The 21,200-nt window shown below is 40.5% G+C and overlaps 1 protein-coding gene across 1 annotated transcript; it reads left to right on the forward strand.

The window, feature by feature from the left end:
• Nucleotides 1–894: 894 nt before the first annotated feature.
• Nucleotides 895–3,913, forward strand: LOC103134440 (sialic acid-binding Ig-like lectin 6). The gene is made up of 7 exons (XM_007546692.2): nt 895–1,685; nt 2,100–2,190; nt 2,275–2,589; nt 2,749–3,072; nt 3,169–3,456; nt 3,560–3,668; nt 3,772–3,913. Exons 2-7 carry the CDS (start codon nt 2,118–2,120, stop codon nt 3,878–3,880), a joined length of 1,218 nt encoding a protein of 405 aa, XP_007546754.1. The 5' UTR covers nt 895–1,685; nt 2,100–2,117; the 3' UTR covers nt 3,881–3,913.
• The last annotated feature ends 17,287 nt before the right edge of the window (nt 3,914–21,200 follow it).

Here is a 21,200-nt window from a genome sequence, read left to right on the forward strand (position 1 = left end):
ATTTTTGATTTTAAACTGGTATATTGTTCCTGTGTCCGGGCCGAATGATAATGAGTAGGCCTAGCATCATGACTTGTTTGTTCTGAAGCGCCACTTCATCTTCGTGACGTGGCGTCTCCTCACCCTGACTCTCAGATTGCTCAAAATTTTCATCAGCTGTTTTTTTAATTTTGTCGGGTATCTTCTCAGCTCCGGTCTCCCTGTCTTTTCTTTTGAATAAGGACGTTATTTTTCTCTGCATGCTGGTCAAGTTTCGATTTCGTTTGAACATTTTTAACAATTTAGTTGTTCTCGCGGTTTTTATGTAAAGGTTTGTAGATGGTAAATGATTTATTGTTCGTCCTGTCCCAAAGCAAGCGGAGGTTTTTAGTATTAGTGCACCACCTTTGCAAAAATGACCCAGTCTATTTAATCGAACGCACCAATCCCCTTGGCAACCACTGTGTTTTGGAGATAAACGCGCAAGCACTCTCATGTTAAATTAAATGAAATCTCTCGTCATAGCGGTGTTCTCAAGCTGCGATGTGTTGTTGTAATTGAACCTAATTACATGAAATACAATTAGTTCATCTCTCTTTGCTTTTACTTTGGATATTTTGTAACAAACAATGTTGTAGCGGACTACCTTAAAGGCTGGCAGTTGACGAAAGCTTCGAACTCCGAGGGGGGCAAAAGGTGCCCCCCTCATAGCATAGTGATATGCTATGAGGGTCTAGCATATCACGAACAGTTCAGAAACAATATGAAGAGAGAAAAAAGCTATTTATTAACTTATTAAGTCGTGTTTTAGACCAGTGGTTCTTGGCCTGGGTTCGATCGAACCCCAGGGGTTCGGCGGAGCCTCTGCCGCGGAGGTAAAGACACACCTGTGTAAAGTCGTGATGACGCCCCGCTTTGCCATCACTTGCTGCAAAGGATCACGTTACATTGCTGAGCCAATCAGTGCTGCGGAGGAGCACTGATTGGCTCAGTTTCCAGCAGCGCTGGCGATATTTTACTTATTAGAAGGGTTCAGTGAATGCGCATATGAAACTGGTGGGTTTGGTACGTCAAAAAAGGTTAAAACCCACTGTTTTAGACTGGTCATTGTTAGAATAACCAGTCAGTCATGTCTAATCAGCGGACGCACTCACGGCTGCGTGCACCCGTTGATTCTTTACAGCAGACAGCCGCTCCATTTTCTTGAGGGTACTGCGTGCCGCCGCTAAATCTTTTGGGGGTATGCAGTACCCCTCTGTACCCCCTTACTTTCACCCCTGAACATAACTATGGCGTAATATTCATCCTGTAATCTGTAGATAATTTTATTGGTGCAAACTACTGTAAATAAAGTGGATGTCTGCACATTTCTTTAAGTTTTCTCATCTATGATGCTGTCAGGCTTTTCACACCACTTTAAACATACAACCACAAATCTTTTATTTTAGGGGTTATGTGATAAATGAACATAAAGTATAAGAAAAAGGACTCATAGCCTTTTTACATGGAAAGAACTGAAAAGTGTGGCATGCATATATTGGAACTTGCAACTGTAAGACTCTTTGTTTATGTTGCATTTCTTTTCTGACAGATTTTTTATGTTTTCATTCCTCTTTAGAAAAACAGCTCAAGCCAAGCTGAATTGAGAGGAGATAACTGCAAGCCAAAATGTTCAAGTCTTTCCCCAGGCGCAAAGCTAGATTTAGGTCTGGACTTTGACTGGACAGTTAAAGCATGTCATGAACTTTCTTTGATCAAATCTGTTTTATTGTAGCTCTTATATATTTGCTTTCACAGGTATTCTTTTATTCTTATTTTAGTCACTGAAAAGAACTGAAACTTTTTAATGACTTAAATAGAACATGTGTTTTTCTTCTCGAGAGAAAGACCTTCCCCTTTTTCATGAATACAGGCAGTCCAATATTTCGCAGCTCATTGTTGTAACAGATCACTTCCACTGAAGTAATACGGCTTCAGGAGATAAAACGGTCTTCATTAAGAGTTTATTAAGACCTTTGTGGTGCATTAGATCTACATGTTGAATCTCTACGTTTTAAACTGGAATTATTTTTTGGAGATCTAATTTTACTTTTTTTTTTTTTTTTACTACTTTCAAACAGTTTTACCAAGACAGGAAAATGGCTTTGACCTTTCTTGTAATTTTATGGATTCTTCTAAGAACCACCAGCTGCCAGTTTCAGTGTATCCCCGGTAAGTTTAAACAAAATTAATAAAATAAGTAATAAGCACTTGGCAGAACATTAATAATTTATATTGCCTTTCTGTCTTCTTTAGAAACTCTCGATGACTCGGATTTTTACATTAATGTAACAGAGCACATTACAGTGCAGTCTACTGACTGTATTCGGATCCCACATGAAGTGATTTTTCCTCGAGACAAAGTAACAGTCCCGTACAAGAAGATGTTATTTAAAGGAGATCCATCAAATGTTGTTGATACAAAAGTTGTCAATAACATGAATCATGACGCAAAGGATATTTTCTCAATAACTACGCCTCCATCTGGAGAATACAAGTACGGCGTCAAACTTAAATGGGGATGTAATCAGACGTTTGTTTTCCCTAAAAGGATTCACATTTCCGTTTCTGGTGAGTGATTACTCTTGCCTCAAAGATTAAGACATTTACTTTGCTCTGATCTTTCTTTTTCATTTGATTCAGATGACTTTGGACATGATTTGCTTCAATAAAAATGCAACCTATGTGCAAAATGCTAATTTGTTTTTTTGTTGTTGTTGTTGTTTGCAGCGTTAACTACACCAATTGTTGTGTCTCGTCTGATGGTGGAAGGACAACGTGCCCAACTGACCTGCTTGGCTCCGATGCCATGCTCTGGTGGAGTGCTTTTGTTTTGGAAATGGACAAATGCTGATGGACAATCTAGAAGGAAAGACAATTACTTTGATGATTCTGATCACACGCGGTGGCAAATGAGATTTGGACCTCGACGTAGACAAAATTATAAATATATATTAGTCAATCCAACGGCGGATGATCACAACACCAACATCACATGTACGGCAACATATGGTCACGATGTTGCTGAGACAACTGTCACCTTGACTGTGAAATGTAAGAGATTACAGCCTTTATAAAATATTCTGCTCATAGTTTAATCATATGTAGATTTTTTTTCCCCTTCTCTGTTTCTTCCTCTGCTGTCTTCAGTCTCACCCAGAATCCTGAACAGCTCTCACTGCACAGTGAAAGGGGAGCTGCTGGTCTGTGTGTGCACCAGCTGGGGCAATCCTCTGCCACCAGTCTTTTGGCCTTTGGGAACCCTCACAGATCACTCGGTGACCAGTTTTAGTGACGCTCAGAGAGTAAGCAGCACCCTCACCATGCCTGCAGCGAAATATCACAACGCCACTGTCAAATGCATGAGCAGAAATGAACTTGGTGAGGCGGAAAGTCCAATCCCGATTCAAAACGTCACAGAGCCCGCCAGGGTGAACTGTGAGTAATCAAAAGTTTTGTTTTCATTTTATCCCTATTGTTCGTAGGTACAAAAGAAAAACCTTCATTGTTAATCTTCTGCAATTTGATAATTTTTTTTTAGCTTTTCCAGAATCAAGCGAAGGGTGTCACTCAGCTCTGCCCGGGCTAACAGGAGTGTGTTTCGCTCTGAACCTGGTTTTTGTCGCTGTTTTCATCTGTATTTACCAAAGGTAAGGATAGAAATATGTTTCAGTGAGAAATGAACTGCCTATCTTGAATTATCAGAGCAAGCTTTGGATGTGAAGAATGAAGATTTTTTTTCTGTGTTTGCAGGAGCAGAAAACAGCGGAAGGAATCGCGTGAAGAAGCAGACACCTACGCGACTTTGAGAAAAGCAGATATGGAGGAAGCGTACAGCACTATTTCCCCACAAAATAAATGAAGTATGCAATTTTAGCCCTGTAAATAACAGGAAGTAACACGTCATGTTTTGTTTTATTTTATTAAGTACATGCCATGTATTTAAAAAATGCTGTTTAAATTATGCGTTTTAGTGACCAATATACCCCATTATGCCAAATATGTTTATGACAGCCTTAAATATGAGAACCATTTAACGAGAACCACGAAAAGAGCTGCTACTAATTCAGGTAAAAAGGAGGAAGATGAACTTTGTCAGGCATCTGATAAGGACACTTGAATCCACAAACCTACAAAGACAGACAGACACAGACCAATAGAATCAAGAGTTTAACTTTTATGACTTTGTTTTATTATTATTTGTTTTTTCCATATTTGTTGAAACTGTCACCATGTTGTGGCAGTATAATACGAGACAGATAATAGGTGAGAAGACCAGGCTCCTCCACTTCCTCCCGGCGCTGGTATTGCCGTCTGAAGAATTGCAGCGCCCCCGATAATAAAAAAAAGCAACCAATCAGAGCTCGGAGGAGGAGGAGGAGGGTCTTAGCGCTGTCATTCAACCTCGTGAAAGCGCTGCTAAATCTGTTAACGGCGAAGTAACAACACACTGTAACATGACAAATATTTCCAGGTTCTGATACAACACAGCAGTGTGCGTGCCATGATTGACAGCGCTTAGACCCTCCTCCTGGCTCTGATTGGTTGTTTCTAATTCACTGGGAGAAGGCAGTTTTCTGTCTCACACTATACTGTCACGACATAGTGACAGTTTCAACAAATACATAGAAACACGTTTTTTAAAAGTCACATAACGCTTGGCCATCTTGCTTCCTTGCTCTCTGTAATACTCAGTGATTACCAAATTTAAATGTCAAGATGAAACACAGCTTTGGCAATTCAGACGATAAAATTCATCAGATGTTCATGACAACGCACCATAATTTGGAAAAAGACTCTTTTCTGTCGTCAGGCCTTCCCATACTCTGCAGTGTACCCCATGTGAATCTGGTGTGAATAAAGCTGTGTCAGCACATTTCTTTGACTTTGATGTTTCATGATGCAATCGACCGACAGATCAAGCTCAGTTGATCTATTTTGCCACAAATTCTCACTTGGATTTGTGTCTGGATTTGTCTCCCTGCCGCAAAAGGAACCTCTGCCCCGGTTTTCAACAAACTCCATAAAAAGGGAAAGCATAACCCCAGCGTTATGCTGCCACCACCATATATCATTAATAAATTCCCTGTTTAAAATTTGTCCTTCACTTTATTACTGACATGTTCTCCAGCAAACCTTCAATTGTAAACAGAGCTGTATTAACACTGAGGCACAACTGGGCTGTGTGTTCACTAATTAGCTGGTAATTGGAGATCGTTTTTTGCACTTGCTTTTATTTTGGAGTATCAGAGTAAAGTGAGCCGAACACTCAAGCTCTTCACACTTTTCAACATTTTTTTTAATAACAAATCTTGAATGTCTCCACTAGTTCAACAGGGTGAAAAGATTTCTTTTGCAAAGTTGTGTCATTGATTAAATCTTGTCAGTGTGAAATTACAGCCTGGCAACTCATAGCAGATAAAAAGTAACAAAAACAGGAAATAAAAAAAAAAAAAAAGATTTAATTACAAATCCAATGTGGTGATTCCGTTGCACTCATCTAAATAAAATTGCTTACGGATTAGCTTTTTGTCAACACTAAGTAACTTACAGTAACTCAAGTGAAACGATTCTCGGAATAATAATTATTAGGAAAAATAAGGCTTTCTCTGTGAAAAACACCTGCTTTTTCAGAGAGGAAGTTGGGATTAATAGCTGCATGTTGGTGGTTTGGTGTCTGCTTGAAAGTGTGGCTCGTCCTCTTTCCTACCCACTGACCTCGCTGCTGAGATAGTCCTCGTGCAACAAGGATTATCTCAGCTCCTCGCCTCATTTCAATCCTTTACCAATTAATTAGGGTCGTGCTATAAAAAGCGGATGCATTCACAAAGACACTTTCTCACTTTCCTTTGTTCATAGAGAGCAAAATAGATTTTACAGTCAGATCTCTAATCAATAAACTCTTAAAACTGAAAATGCTGTGTTTGTTAAATAACAAAACAAAACACGGCCTCTCTAGCTCCTTCGTCAGTTTAGTTTGTTTCATAAATACGTGTGTAAAATGTCCCAAACAATAACACAGCCTTATGATATGTGAAAACAATCTAGCTCTTAGTCGAAGTCCTTCTTTTAGGCACAAACATTCATGCCACAATGTTCTGTTGATTCTGTTGAGCATCTTTTTAATGAACCAAGGTGTCTTGTGACAAAGACCCGAATGTCCCAGAGTGAAGAACGAGAGATCTGTGCAGTCCAGGGGCGGCGTCTTCGCTGATAATTTGGCGTCAGAGATACTGAAACGTCTAAAATTAGTGTCGCCTCGAGCTCCTGGTGAAGGGTGAGTTTGAGATTTCATTCACACTTCTGTTTTCATGGCTTGTTGTGGAAAAGTGGGGATTGACCAAACACAAAACTGAAACTACGTGGGTAAAAGCAGAAGAAGGCTTTGCTTACGTCTGTCCTGTGTTTGTTGATGAAACTTTGGATAGCTTTGTGAAAATCAAAGTATTTCTATGTAGGGGAAACAGCGTGACATATTAGGAGCAAAAGCTGAACTCGACAACATTATGTACAAAATCGACTGTGTATTTTATTGTGCTGCCAGGCTTAAAGCCACTCAAATGTTTTCATGTTTTCACAAATCTCTGTGCATTTCATTATAAAATCAGCCCCCCAAGTAAAATCTGCTCAACAAATAGTCAAACACCAAAACCAACAGACGGGTAAAACAAACCTTTAATCGGAGAAACAACCGGGAGGCCCATGGTTACTCTGGAGGAGTTGCAGAGATCCACAGCTCAGGTGTGAGAATCTGTCAACAGAACCTGCTATTAGCTGCACAATCTACAAATTTTAACACCTATAGAAGAGCTGCCATCTTTGAAAGAAAGTCAGAAACATATTTCTGGTACAGAAGCAAGAAGCACTTAATTGCTGAATGGGGGACCCTGACAACTGCTAAAGAAAAGAAAAAAAAGATTAACCAACCCACTTATCATGGTCTTAAATGAACAGTTTTCAACTTAGGCCCAGATTTAACAGTTATTATCCAGCACAAAATAACCTCGCCAGCTTTACCAAACTGAAAGAATCCATTCATTGCTCTCTAACACCATCAGATAAGTTTGCACACCCACTGCCCTGTTTACAAGACAAAGAACACACTGTAATTCGTGTACACTGTGTGGAGTCCTTAAAGTATCGCATACAAAACTAAAAGACTTGAAACGGATGATCCGTCATGTGTTTGAAAAATGTTCATTGTGTGTAAACTCATTTGCGAAATATGTTTCCCATCGTTTTGGTGAACAGTAATGTTTTATGAGAAAAAAAATAAAATAAATAAAAAAAATATTTTGGGTAATACTTAATTGTGTCCAATAAAATTATCAAATTTTTAATTTAGCACATTGGCTTGTAGGCTAAGTGTAGTGTCCAGAAACATTAGCTCATTTTAACAACAAGTATTACCAGCACATTTTAATTTGAATTCAACTAAACATGTTATCGTATTGTGTGACGTTTGTCAGTTCATTGTTATTCAGAGGGTTATGGCCCTATAAGTTTTTGTCTGGGTGGCATGAATGAATATAGTTATTTCATATATTTATTTATTTCGAACAGACAAAAGTAAAATCAAGAAAGAAGAAAAAGAAAATAAAAATTAAAACCAGTTGTCACGCCCAAGTGACATGCAATTTTATATTATCTGTTTGAAAAGGAGCAGGTAGTTAGCAAAATTTACTGACCGCTATAAGATTTGTGATTGAGGAAGTTTTGATGTTGTTGCATAAACTCATGCAACTTTTACATCTTTGTGACAGTCCGAAAGCTAATGTCAAATTTACTAGCAAGAAATTTTGATTTTAACCTTAAGCAGTTTATTCAGAGTTTTAAAGTGAGATTTTGTGAAGTTATTTACTCATAACGGTTCCTTTTTAAATGACTGTGTGCTTGTTGAAAAGTAAATAAACTCTCAGCGTGGCAGACGCTAACAAGCTAGTCAGATGTACACTGTCTGCTTTTACTTGGTTTTAACCATTTAAATCGACTCAAACTAAAAATGCTCACACAAGTTGGAATATCATCAGCATGTAGAAATTTAAAAAGAAACCGTTGTTAGAGTTGTTTCTGTTATTTCAGCCGTACTATCTCTGTGTTCGAATGTGAGGTTGGCGTTCGGTCGAGTCTGCGTGAAACTCGTCAGTCCATCCTCGGGCGGCCAAGAGTGAAGAACATTTTGTAGGTTTTACATTAGACTGTCGGAAGATGGTGTATCCCAGAGTTTTCCAGGTCTCAGAGTTGTTTAAAAATGACTCTGCCATCTCTCAGCTACCCAGCCAAATCAACCTTTTAGCCACTTATGACTTCTGAACGTTTTTAACATGACTTTAAATAAAGTCTAACAGATTGTTTTGTGAGTGTGCTATTTCTGCATCCTGTTGTTAGCATCGTTTTCCTATTATCTTGTTCATCCACACAACTGTCTGAGCACATGCTACGTCGGTGAGTTCCTTACATTGGTGAAGGAAACCATTACGTATGAGAAACTTTCCAGATCCCCGAATCTAATCCGAGACAGACTCTGGGAATTGAATATGTAAGAATATAAACATATTATCAATGTAAACCCGACAACTTCCAACCTACTTCCTGAACGCGTGAGGTATGACCCATTTGATGCTTCTTGACATCAGAAACACAAAAGAAAAAGTTCTGTTCCTCCTCCATCCAGACTCCAATCAATGAGCAGAGGAGGTTGGGGGAAAAAAAAGTCACAGGCCTGTTTCAAATCCTGTGCCATGAGTTCATGAAGCAGTACTCAGGAGAGGGATAGTGTTTGTGGCGGATTAACCCCAGTCCAGGTGGTCTTCATTTATCCACCTACCCCCATAGAGGAACTTTGTGCCGTTGATGGAGCTCAGCACGGGGTCACAGCTTCCATCCGGTTCTCCTCTCTCTTACGCTAAGTCCTAAAGCTTCTATGACCACTTTGGCTCAGTCCATTTGAACTCTGAAATTTGTTGAATTAAGCGTGACAGGAACCATAACCTGCATACCGTTTCATTGTAGAATTACGAGCGTATTTTTCTCTTTTTTTTATTTTTATTACTTTAGCAGTACACAAAAACTCATCGAGGGAGATGAAACGAAAAGAAGCGCAGTGCACCTATTTCCCTCGATGTACCTGTTTCCCCCCGGCCCTTTAAATAGACGTTTCGGGTCTTGTTTTTCTGCTTACTGAAGTCTGGAGTTGTGTAAACAAGCCTAAATGCCAGGGAAGCTGCTAAAGATCTGAGAGAAACGCTGATCAAAGGCAGCTCTCCGTGCAGCCGGTGTCAGTGTCGCGAAGTGCCCTACTCCCTTGTTTGAGCCGTGTCCCTGCAGTTAGATAACAAGCACACATCTGTCTGGCGCGGTCCTTTCTGAGGTCCTGCTGCATTGTGATCGCGTCTTGTTTGCTCGACACAAACCTTAGGACATGTGCTCACACTTCACCAGAGTTTATATGTAACTCAAATGAACTCCTCACACTTGGCGGGAAACACCTGAGCAACTGCTAACACAATGAACGACCGCTTCAAACAAATCCATAGGGGGCACCTCGATAGATTAGAAAATCATCAGAAAGTTATTTATTTCCGTATCTTCAATTTTAATTTTTGAGTAAAACTCATATATTGCACATATTCATCACAGAGGGATATATTTCAAGCATTTATTTCTGTAAATTTCAATGATTAAGCTTTTAAAGGTAGTAAAAACCTAATTTCTAACTTAGCTACTAAAGAAATGTTCCCAGAAATGTTCTCACTTCCTTGTGAAGGAAAGGAAACTCAAGAGTTTGGAGGAGAATCACTGAGTTAGTGTCATAAGAGGCGCCACGCACACAAACATATCCAGGACACACGAGCTACAACATCCAGATTGCTAAGCCACTCCAGAAACTTCAGAACAACTGGACTGCGGCTCAGCGATTCAAAGTCTTTTAGAACATACATCTATTTTTCTTTTCATTTAATTTGGATTTATAATTGAGTTTTTGAGCGATAATTTCATACAATAAGGGAATCAAACTATTCAGATCCAACATCTCCCATCAGGCATTTGAGACGAGCACTAATCAGTCTTGAATTTTAAATATGTATTTATAATCAAAATGCACACTCATAGTCACTTACAATATATCGTTCTCTGTGTTTGGAGTTTTACCCTTTATGCGACAATGCTAAAATATTCCATCGTTTTTACTATTCTAACTTACTGGGATATGCCTCTATAGGAATAATGACAATACTGTGGATTTTTCTCTGCTGAGGCTTACTGAACAAGTGAGAACGTCTCAGATGCAATGTGTGACTCAGACACATTTACCCTAAAAGGAAGCAAACTGTGGTTGGTGAAAGGACTGGAGACCAAAACAGAAAGGGCAACAGAGACAAAAGCTGACAGAGGTGAGTTTAAGACTGTAACCCCAGGAAGTCCCAAATCTAGAGAGATTTTACAGATTATTGTTTGAGGTGACATTGCATGAGAGCTCTTTTGGCTGGGGTGCTTCCATGCACTCCAGTCCCGAGGTAAAGGGACCACCCATTAGTGTGAAGAAATGCCCATTCAGCCCCTGCGCCTATTCACAGACCTGCCTGTCTCCTCTGGCCTGCTCCTGGCCACAGAGTGGGGCCGAGGAATTGAAGGGGGCCGGAGGGGGGCGGCGGAAAAAACTCCAACCAGAGTGTTGGGGAAATAAAGTCCAGTTGTTGCCGGGTTTTAGAGCAAGTCAGAGTCAAGGGGGTCTCCTGCTGCGGGAAAGCCAGGGCTTTGATTCAGCACTCAGCTCCGCAGCAGGATCCCAGGACAATCGACGACCGAAACCCCAGGGGCTGGGCTTGGTGAGGGTAAAGGGTAGCGGTAGGGTGGGCTCGTGTTGACGACAGTGACATTGATGTTGATGGGGGGACAATGATGCGGGAGGCAGCGGTGTGGGAGGTGACAGCGGGGTGAACAGGAAGGTTGACTTTTTACAGGCTCTGCTAACAGACTTGTTGGACTGAAGGACTTGAGTGAAAGGGGCAAATGTTGCTTGCGTGGCAGTTCTTATTTACCCAGTTAAGGGCTGAGCAAGTAGGGGGAAAAAGCGTGTGAGACCATTTGTCAGGTTTCACCTCCATCTTCATTTATGCAAGGATACAGTGCCTTCAAGGAGCATTTATACCTCGTGAACTTTTTCGCATTTGTTCATTTCACAGCATCAGATGACATTATCATATTGAGCTATGTTGTGATAAACCAACAGAAAGCAGCACATAATATTAATTGTGAAAGAGGGAAAGGGATACATGATTCTGGGGTGTGTTTCAACAAGATTTGTGGAATTATACTTTTGCCATTTGTTGTCCAGCTGAGTTATATTGGATCTAGAAAGACAGATTTTCAAGTTTTTCTACACATGATTAACTTGATTTAAGTCTAAATTATGACTGTGCCATTCTCATATGTCACAGTCATTTAACTGTGACATATGAGTTTATGTCAAATGTCACCAACTTTTGCTTTTACAAAAGTTTACATGCCTTTGTCAAGGCATATAAACATTAGACAAAAGCAAATCTTTATATGCTTTTGTCTAAGCTGTCCCGTTCTACCTTTAGCAGTATGTTCAGGGCCATTGACCCAGATGTGGCAATGTAACATTTGCATCGACTACACTACTTAAAGACTGACTATCAAACAGACTCTACCCTGCAGCCTTCTCACCTAAAGTCATTGGACCTCTCCAGAAATTGAATTTCGTCTTACAGATCAGGGGGCTGTGTAAGACTTCTGCCCATTCAACACCTGGCATGAAGCCAACATGCCTCGCCCATTTGTACTGGAAATCATGCAACAGAGGCTGCATCAGGCCAATGGCAATCTGACCTAGCTTATATGATCAGGAGTAAGTGCAAAGGTAAGGAAGTAGCGTCATACATTCTTACCGAATGGCATAGTACAAGAAATCATTGGAAATCTGTCGTGACAACTGAAAGGTGTGATTATGCAATGGATAGAAACGTGTGACTGATTTTGTTGCTTTCTGTGTCTTGATGTGAAAAGTTCACACTGTACTTTCACGTTACTTGGGCTGTATGTTTACAGAAAGGTTCATTGACATTTTAGCAAGTATAAACAAGATGGAACATGTCTGCGCTCACAGCGTTAACAATTGCAAATAGATTAAACGCACAGGAAGACGATGTATGCATACAGTTGAAACCAGATCTTTACATAATCTGGATGAAAAACACACAAAGCCTCACTTCCTCACCGTCTTACTCTGAATAAGACCAAGCTTTTTCTGATCTTACAATATGGAGAGATTGTTTTTATTGCTTTTTTTAAAGACAAAAGTTATTTTCTATTATAGCTTTGAAGAGTTGATAATATCACAGCTTTGCAAATATTTAAAGGTCATTTCATAATTCCTGGATTGACTTTGAGGAAGTCAAAGGAAGGTAATTGTTGAGTTTCACTAGTCATATTTATCTTTGGGTGCAACTTTAAGATGTCAGTAGGTACCACATCTTTTCAAACAATTTCAAGTAAACATGAACATCATATTCAGGACGGAGGAGGATTATGTGCTCCACAGTTGAATTTGTTTTTGAAAAATGTGTAAACATCTGGCTTCACCTGTACATAAAAGATTCATGGTCTTGCACTACCAATAGAGGAAAGTTCAACAAGTTCATGTGACGCTCCGTCTATCTTGGCATTTTCAACGCTAAACGCAACCGCAGCAGAAATTCGCTGTTTTTAAATCTCATCCCAGACTCCACAAACTGAAGACCTCCCTTCTCCTTGAGCTGGATGGGGCCCAGGGAAGGAGCCCCCAGAATGCTGATAACTCCCCCACCACCACCACCTATTCACCAAAGCGCTGTGGTTCATATTTTTGTGGAGGTCCATTGACTTTCTCCTTTTCAGCCTCGCTTTAATCCCTGGGTCTGTGTCCTCGGCAGTTCTCTACAGAGGAGCCATTATTCGGAGCCTTATTACTGCGCCCCTCGCGGCTTATCTCCTTCCTGGTGACAGTCTTTTCAAGCCTCCCCCTAATGACCTGGGGAAGCTCACATGCTCAACTTCCCAGGACTGCGGGGCCTGGCTGATGTCAGAGGGGGTGGGCCCAGGCAGGAGCTCCCCATCCTGTCAAAGCAAAAAAAAAAAAAGAACAAAAAAAAAAGATGGAGACACATCGACCATTCCCCATGTGCTCTGCCGTCTTCATCTTCTACAGGTGGCCAAGCCAAGTCTGCTGAACCACTGCTTCAAGGAGCTGACTTCATTCACATTAAAATGAGCTCGGCTGCTCAAAAGGAAGTGCCAAAACCCATTTGGACATTTGTTTGTCACTATTTAAAGCAATGTTTTTTTAAGAGCGCAGCATCACGCAAAGCAGAAAGCAGCCAGTAAATTGGCAGAAAGGATCATTCAATTTCATCCGAGGGAAGCATCCAAACCTCAAGTTGATATTCCAAAGTGGTCTGCTGGTACACACTTTTGTTGCATTCGGCTTTCTCCAGCCTTGATTAAAAGTCCGCTAAAGCCAACCATTTGTCTTTGTCAAGACAAGTGAGGAGGGGGCTGAATGTTTTTTTTTTGTTTTGTTTTTTTTTCATTCTGCTAACATTTTCTCTTCCCAACTAAATCAAAGGAATAGGACCCCAGCTGAGACGTGTAGCTCCATCTCTCATTGAGCACGAGGGGAATCCTGCGTCGCAATGTACAGCAACATCATGCTCGGAGGCAACGGAGGCTCGGAAAAGCTCCAGCTGTTTGCAGATCAGCCTGCTCATTCACATGTACTTTTAATTTACGTCAAAGCCGTAGGAGCCGGCTGGGAGGAATGTACTTTCTTTCAGGTCTTTTCTGAGGGAACATGGTGTCCCACTGGTGCACCTCCTAATTATAATCTGCATCATCAAGTCAAAACATTGCGCTGTCTTTGGAGACGTCTGAAAGGGCGAACATGGCAGAGGCTCTTAGGCTTTGCTCCGGGGGCCCCTGGTGAAAAACAATAAACTCTCGTTCAAATTTTAAGAGCAGACACGCCGCTGCGAACTGGGGAAATGTGAAAACAGGTGTTTACTCCGCTCTGCACATGGCGTGCAGGCCCTGTCGCCCCCCGAGGCCGTGTCGGAAACAATAGTCGTTCGTGTTTATGCCTCTGAATCGTAAACCTGACTTTGGGAATCATGCTGAACTGGTCCAATTAAGAAAATAATGACTTTAGTGATGCTATTCGCAGCACAAAGAGCAGAAGAGGTGCAGGGAAAGCCCCTGAGGAGCTAATGGAGTCTTCCTCCCACGCCCTCTTCTCTCTCCATACACTTTTCTTTACCTCAACCCCATCTGGTGCAATTTTAAAGCCGTGGAAAAACTTCATGTCAGCACTGTACATTCTCTGACTTCACAAGTCGGCGTGCAAGTACAAATGAATGAAGGAAAAAGCTCGGCTTTTGTGTAATGTTCCAGGTCGGCCACAGCCAGACACCAATGGGTCTGCGCTGATTGACGACCAAATACGTGTCACATACATTTTCATAACCTAAGCTGCAAAGCCGTGTGTAAACATCCTTCCTAAATCTTGGCCATTTTGTTTTTTTAGATCGCGTGTTCAAACAGGAAGCCAATTTCCACACCCGTCATTAACCATGAATGGATTTGGGCATTCCCACAATTTAGACTGTGCCGTTTGCACCACTAAACGTTGGACGTGACAGTGAGGCAGAAACGTTCATTAAAAGAAAGAGGAGAAAGAGGAAACTTGGATTTATTTGGAATTTTACGTTTTAAATCAATCTGGAGAGAACATTGAAACTCGGCTCAGGTTCACGCAACAGTCACACCTGCGGAGTCTCTCACTAAGAGCAAAGCAGCAGTCCTGAAGTTAAGTGACCAAAACTTCCTGTTTCACCACTGTAAGAGGTGTAAATAGAAAACAGAGATTAACCAGGGGTTTCGATTTGACGTTATCTGAGCTTTTCAAAAGTGGATTATTTATGGATTTGAATATTTTTAAGCGGAAATGTTCTGTTGTCAGCTGAGGAAGTGGTCAAAGATTACATAACATGTAATGTACTCATAAATTATTCTCAATCACAAAAGGACATGACTACATTATTCGTTATTCTCAGATCACACCTGGCTGATCAGCTCACAGTACAGACGGTGATTTCTTTCCCAAGTCCACATTTTCTTCTCTGGTAGATAAACGCAGCCGATCACAACAACATGAGGCGAGGATTTTCCTCTTCCTGTTGATGAAGTGAAAACACAGGGTTGTTCCAAATGTTAGTCACCACATATGTCTTGATTTATTTATTTTTCTTATCGGCTGCAGATGAACAAAGCAACTCACCTGCTGTTTTTCTTCGTCTTGTAGGTTAAAAAATGCTTCTAAAAATCGAGCTGTTGTCTCGTCACAGAAGACACACAGCTCATACGCCTGGTGGGCCCAGACGTGAAACAGTGTGTGGGGTTAGATAAACCAGCCTTCATCAACAAACAAGAGTAAAAAACAGAAATTGTGAAAATTACTCGAATGAAAGTCCTTGTACCAATGAAACTTGAACATTTTCCAAGTTTCATCTCGGTAGTAATTGGGGTTCATTATGATATAGACCAAAGTACTGAATGTTTGGTGCATGTAAACATAAAATTGCCATTGAAGGCAATCAAACAAAGCACACAGGACATTTTCTATCACTAGAACAAAGATTTAAAAGAAGTTTAAAACTGCTCCACACCGTGAACTCACAGATTACCTTTCCACTCACTGAAATCCACCTCGGCTGTGGAATCTGCAGGGCTTTGTTGAGCTGCACACTGATGACCTTTGACCCATTGTTTTGTGCCTTCATTTGGGCTTTTAGCTAATTACCCAAAACACTCACTACTTCCACCTCCTTCCACACGGTTACTGAGGTGAGAAAAGAATGTGCAAGCAGAGAAACGAGATAACGCCGCAAAGGCACACAAGAATCACTCAGGGGGGGGAAAAGTCTGCAAACATGAGGATAAAAAGACAGAAACTCAAACTATTTGAGTGTCTCCAACAAAGCAGCTGCACTTTTGGCAGATAAGGCTTTAGTTCTGACGGCTTAACAGGCCATCAAATTTATTTTAAAGCCAGCGTCTGGACCCTTCATCTCCACTGTAGAGTCAAAAGAAAGCTCCGCATGAATTTGTGCTGCTCTGCCAGAAAATTAAACTTTTTCCTTTGAGGTACTCAGAGGATAAAAAAATAAACTGCATTTCAGCAGTTTAGTTTGTATTATGCTAATTTGGATGCGTTAAACTAAAAGAATCACTTGTTTATTCTTTTTTTTTTTTGTTTTTCTGTATTCTGTTTACATTTTTATTCTATGTTGGCTTACTGTGTGCATTCATATCAGCAACCACTAAATTGTGTCAGACAAAAAAACACTTGTTCTGATCAGGGTGGTTGTTCCAAAATTAGATGTCATGCAAGCTGAAGAAAAAAAACATGTGGGATGAGCAATGCAGCTGTGAGACACCACACATACTCTCCACATGCGTCACTCAAATGTCACAGCAAAGACCCAATAATAACATTACTCAATCTCATGCTACGCTGTGCAGATGCTCCGTCTGGGCTGATGAAGATTTAACTGAACTCGGTGTGCTGAAAGACTGAATTCGAGGCAACCTAACATATTTTTTGCCCCCACTTGGGGGCGCTAATATCACAAAAAAACTTTCCTATATGGATATGCTAGATGCTTGAACAAGAAAAATAAACACACAGTGACATTACAGCCATGTTGTTGAGAAGTACTGCCTTTAGATGATTTTTAATACAATTTTCATCCCTTTTATTGACCATGGTGACACGGGAAATGCTATTAATGACAATGTCACCTAACAAGGAGGCTATTTTTTCCAATAGCCTACTTCTCTAATTTGTACTGCAAACCAAACTCGTTTTGTTGCCGAGAGTCAAATGGGACATAGATGAATGTCAAATGCTTCCAGTGCAAACGCACAACATCTTGAGGCTAGATGAAAAGAAAGTTCCCTAGTGTTTAGTGCTGGCCTAATCCTGTTAAGTCAGCAGTATATCCTGACATCAGACGCAGTCATTCTGTCCCCTGGGATAAGACTTTACTCTCATGTTTACATATCCTGAAAACTCAGTCAATCTAAAAACGAAGGCTAGGATTTTGTTCCTCTCCAGTGACAACTGGCATCAAACAGAGCAGTTGTCTGTTTGATGGGTTCTGATAATAAAGGAAAGAAAGTGCTTAAACATCCCGGTTTGAGTAATTATTGGATTAAGATAAGGCAGGAATTTCATCCGATGTGAGGTAAAAACAAACAAAGAAAGAGATTGCGAGCGGTTCTACCAACAGCGAGAAACCAATGCAGGCTGGTGGCAAGCTCACATTACATCACTCGTGAAATCGCAAGAGGGACAATGGAAACACTACATGCATCTCCCTGCGGAAACAAAGGGCAGACATATGTAGGCATTGAAAGTATTTTTTTTTTGTGGCAGAGAAGGTAAAACGTTTTAATAATGTGTTGATTCTAAATGGGTATTACTGTGACACCAATTGAACTGCAGCGAAAACTGGACTTTTATCCTCTTTAGTTTCAGTGAGTCGTGTTTCATTAACATGCAAGGAAAATTGTTCTTGCTTTTTCAGTTGTTGAGAAAACAAAGCACTAAATATATGAGCTACTTTCACATTATTGAAAGTTGCAACAAGAACAGATCCACTAAAATCCCTACATAATTATTTAAATATGTCACATAAGGGTGACATATTTTTATCCTGGCATCAGCAAACCTTTACAGGTAGAAAATATGACAGCATGAGTGAACAAGGCGAACTCTCCCAATAACACAAGAATCCTTTATAATAAAGCCTTTAGCATTATATGCAATTAGATTATATGTAATTTCATGTAACTGAAATCACATTCATGTAGCAAAAGCCAATTTTTAAATACTAAAGCAATCAACATTAGCTTTAGGTGAGCCAAAAATGTGTTGTTAGTTTTGTTTGAAAAATAAAAAAAAGATGATTAATCACATTTGTTCGACCCACCCGATCACTTTTCATCAGTGATCAATGTTGTGGTGACCTGTTTAGTGTCCAAAAACAAAAACAGGACATCTTCTGGTCTTTTTCAAGTCCAGATTCAAAGCACAGCTTGGAGATGGCTCTTTTTCAAGCTACAAACAATCTGCTCCTTTCCTCCGATTCTGGCCTTCTCGGTATCTTCACCTCCTAGATCGCGCTGCTGCTTTGGGTACACTGAGTCACTCTTCTTCCTGCGCGGTCCCCTCTTCTTCATGTCCTACATCTTTCCCATTGCTGACATCATCGGTCGTCATGTCCTCCAGCTCCACTGCTACGCCATTGACATGCAGATTTACATTTCCACCACATCCATAAACCTCAATTTCCACACTGTGCTCTCCCGTTGCTTGTCTCAATAAAATCTGGATGAAGGCACAATTTTCACTGAAAAAAAAATCCTCATTGGTCCAAAAAGTTTCACCAAATCTACTCAAAACCTCGGCCTCAACTTTGACAACACCCACTCCATCCTAACTCATCCACAATCTTAGTCAGCTCCACTCTTCACACATCAAAAAATAACCTCCACTGCATTCTTCCATCCCAGAAACACAGCACAACTCCACCCGTCTCTCACCCTCTCTGCTGCTGTAATCCAAGCCTTTGTCACTTCCACAATCAGTTACTGCAGAAGTAGCCAAAACGCCACAGGCCGCCTTCTCACCCAAACCCACAAACACATCACCCTGCAGAACCTCCACTGACTTCCCGTCACTCAGCACATCCACTTAAATATCCTCATCACATTCAAAGCCCTCCATAATTTGACCCCTCAATACGTTACTGACCTGCTCCACCTGCTCTACTATGCTCTCTTGGATGCCAACCGTCTGTCCCTCCCTACCAGGACCAGGCTCCGAACTTGAAGCCTTCTCCATTACCACCTCCACCCTCTGGAACTCAACCGCTCCGCACTTGCTCCAGTCTCCACATCTTCAAGACACCAACCTGTTTAAAACAGCTTTTGGTGTTAAAGCCCACCATTTTTTGTCTTTTTTTTGCATTGTTTTACATTACTGTAAAAAAAAACATCTTACAATATCTAGGAAAGAGCTATGCAAGTAAGATGTATTATCCTCATTAGTAAATATTAGATTGATCAGCAAAGCCAAACTGGTCAGAGCCCTCGACAGTCTGAAAATGAATTATTTTTAAACTCAAATCGAATTCGCATTAAGTGATTTTGCCAAGATTTTGTTTAACTTATGCTTCAAACAAACTCCATTGTTCTCCTGATTTACAGCAGTTGGATTCTTTAATCTGATGCAGACAGAGACAGAGCCCTAGACCTTTGACCCCAGCTTTTTTGTTTGTCAGAATGGATGACTCTGTTAAGAAAATAAATTTAAAATAAGCTAGTTTTACAACTTAACATGTCTTGATTCAAATGGCCTAATTGTGGTTTTGAAATTAGTCATGTATTCTGACTTTTTGACCTTTAATTTACCTGTAGTTACAGCAGATGGTTTGCTAGGATCTTTTGAACTGCCTTTTGTCTGTGTGGGAAAACAATACAGTAGAAGTTCCAGCTTTTCACAGACATCTGTGAAAGGCCGTAAAAACGGTAGGAGTTTCTGGCTTTAGAGAAAGGGTCAGAGATAGCTTCTGGTTGGATGAGCAAAGATACGCCTTATTTGAATAAATTAAAGATAAGAATATGCCTTTTACTATAAAACTTTCTACACAGAAGTAACAAATCAGATTTTGCTCTTGCAACTCCTCCAAAGATGTCTTTGCTTTTTGTTTGTCGTTTCCATCTTTTGTCTTTTTCTCTCAGGTAAATTCATGTGTTGTTTGTGCTCTGAGGTTTCTGATGTGATCTGCTTTTCTGGTGATAGTATGCATCTGTCTTGAATAAATGCTGATTATTGTGACGGCCTCTGTGTGATCTCAGTCTTTGTGCACAGCATTTTTCTGAACCCGGGCATAAGAGAGGATTTAACAAGTCAAAAAGTTTTTAAAGTTCAAGAATTTTTCCTCTCTTAACAACTCCTACATCACTAAAAAAAATTAAAAATCATTTCGCTCAAACCATAATCCTTCACTTTTGCTAAATTGATGCTAAAGTCCCCATGCTACCTGTTGTCATGATCCGTGTTTCTGTATTTAGTTTTGAGTTTTTCTGTGTGATTCTGTTTCCCTGTGAGTCTCTGTCCTGTCCTCCCCATTGATTGTCTCCCAGATGTGTCTCATTCCCTTGATTACCCCGTGTGTATTTAGTCTCACTTCTTGTCTGTGTTCTTTGTCGGGTTATTGCTTATTGTTATCTAAGAAGAATTTTATTGTGAGGATAATCTCAAAGTATTCTCAGATGTCAGATTTTCCTCTTGCTGGCTCCATTTCAGACAATCAAGTTTATTTGTGTAGCACGTTTCAGCAGCAATGCAGTTCAAAGAGATTTACATCATAAAATCACAAAAATGTAGTTATTAAAAAAACAACATAATCTACAATTGAGAAAACCAGCAACAAACATTTTGATGAGTGCCATCAATACACATCGAATATGTTGGTCAATGTTCATTTTATTTGGCCACTGAAGACAAATATCATCCTCTGATGCGTGACCAAATGAACAACCCATGACACAGCAAGGCTCATCGCGCTTTTATTTTGAAAACCGACACGCAAGATGAAGCAGTCACGTGACCCATGCAATGCGAGGCCTCGTTTGTTGCCAGTCACGTGATTTTCAGCAAGACAACACAAGCCTCGAGGCGGGGCTTCATCGGCCACGCCCCCCTATTTACTCGGTACAAGCCTCGAAGCCTGGATTCAGATAGCCCATCACTACTATACTGTAGAGCATCTTCGTTATTAAACTCATCTTCATCTTCAGCATAACCTGGGTCTGTCTGCGTCCTCATCCACACCAATCGTGACACCTGTGACTTCTACCAAACTTGAAATATGTGACCCATGTAAAGGCCTGGAAAGCATCGTAATTCACATTAGCTCAGTTTGGCAGCTGTCAGAAATGCCTCAATTTGTCGTCTTCATTCTGTAGGTCCTCCGTTCTTTGTGGTGAGAATATAGTTTTCCAGCTGCCATTGCACATCCCCAGGTTTAGCACTGCACATCTATCACTTTGCA

The sequence above is a fragment of the Poecilia formosa genome, unplaced genomic scaffold (assembly GCF_000485575.1).
Source record: "Poecilia formosa unplaced genomic scaffold, Poecilia_formosa-5.1.2 Scaffold17, whole genome shotgun sequence".
NCBI classification, from domain to species: Eukaryota; Metazoa; Chordata; class Actinopteri; order Cyprinodontiformes; family Poeciliidae; genus Poecilia; species Poecilia formosa.

Coding starts and splice junctions, on each gene's coding strand:
- LOC103134440 (XM_007546692.2), top strand. CDS start 2,118: ATGGCTTTGACCTTTCTTGTAATTTTATGGATTCTTCTAAGAACCACC. Junction 3,073..3,168: donor TGTCACCTTGACTGTGAAAT/GTAAGAGATTAC, acceptor TGCTGTCTTCAG/TCTCACCCAGAATCCTGAAC. Junction 3,669..3,771: donor TTCATCTGTATTTACCAAAG/GTAAGGATAGAA, acceptor CTGTGTTTGCAG/GAGCAGAAAACAGCGGAAGG.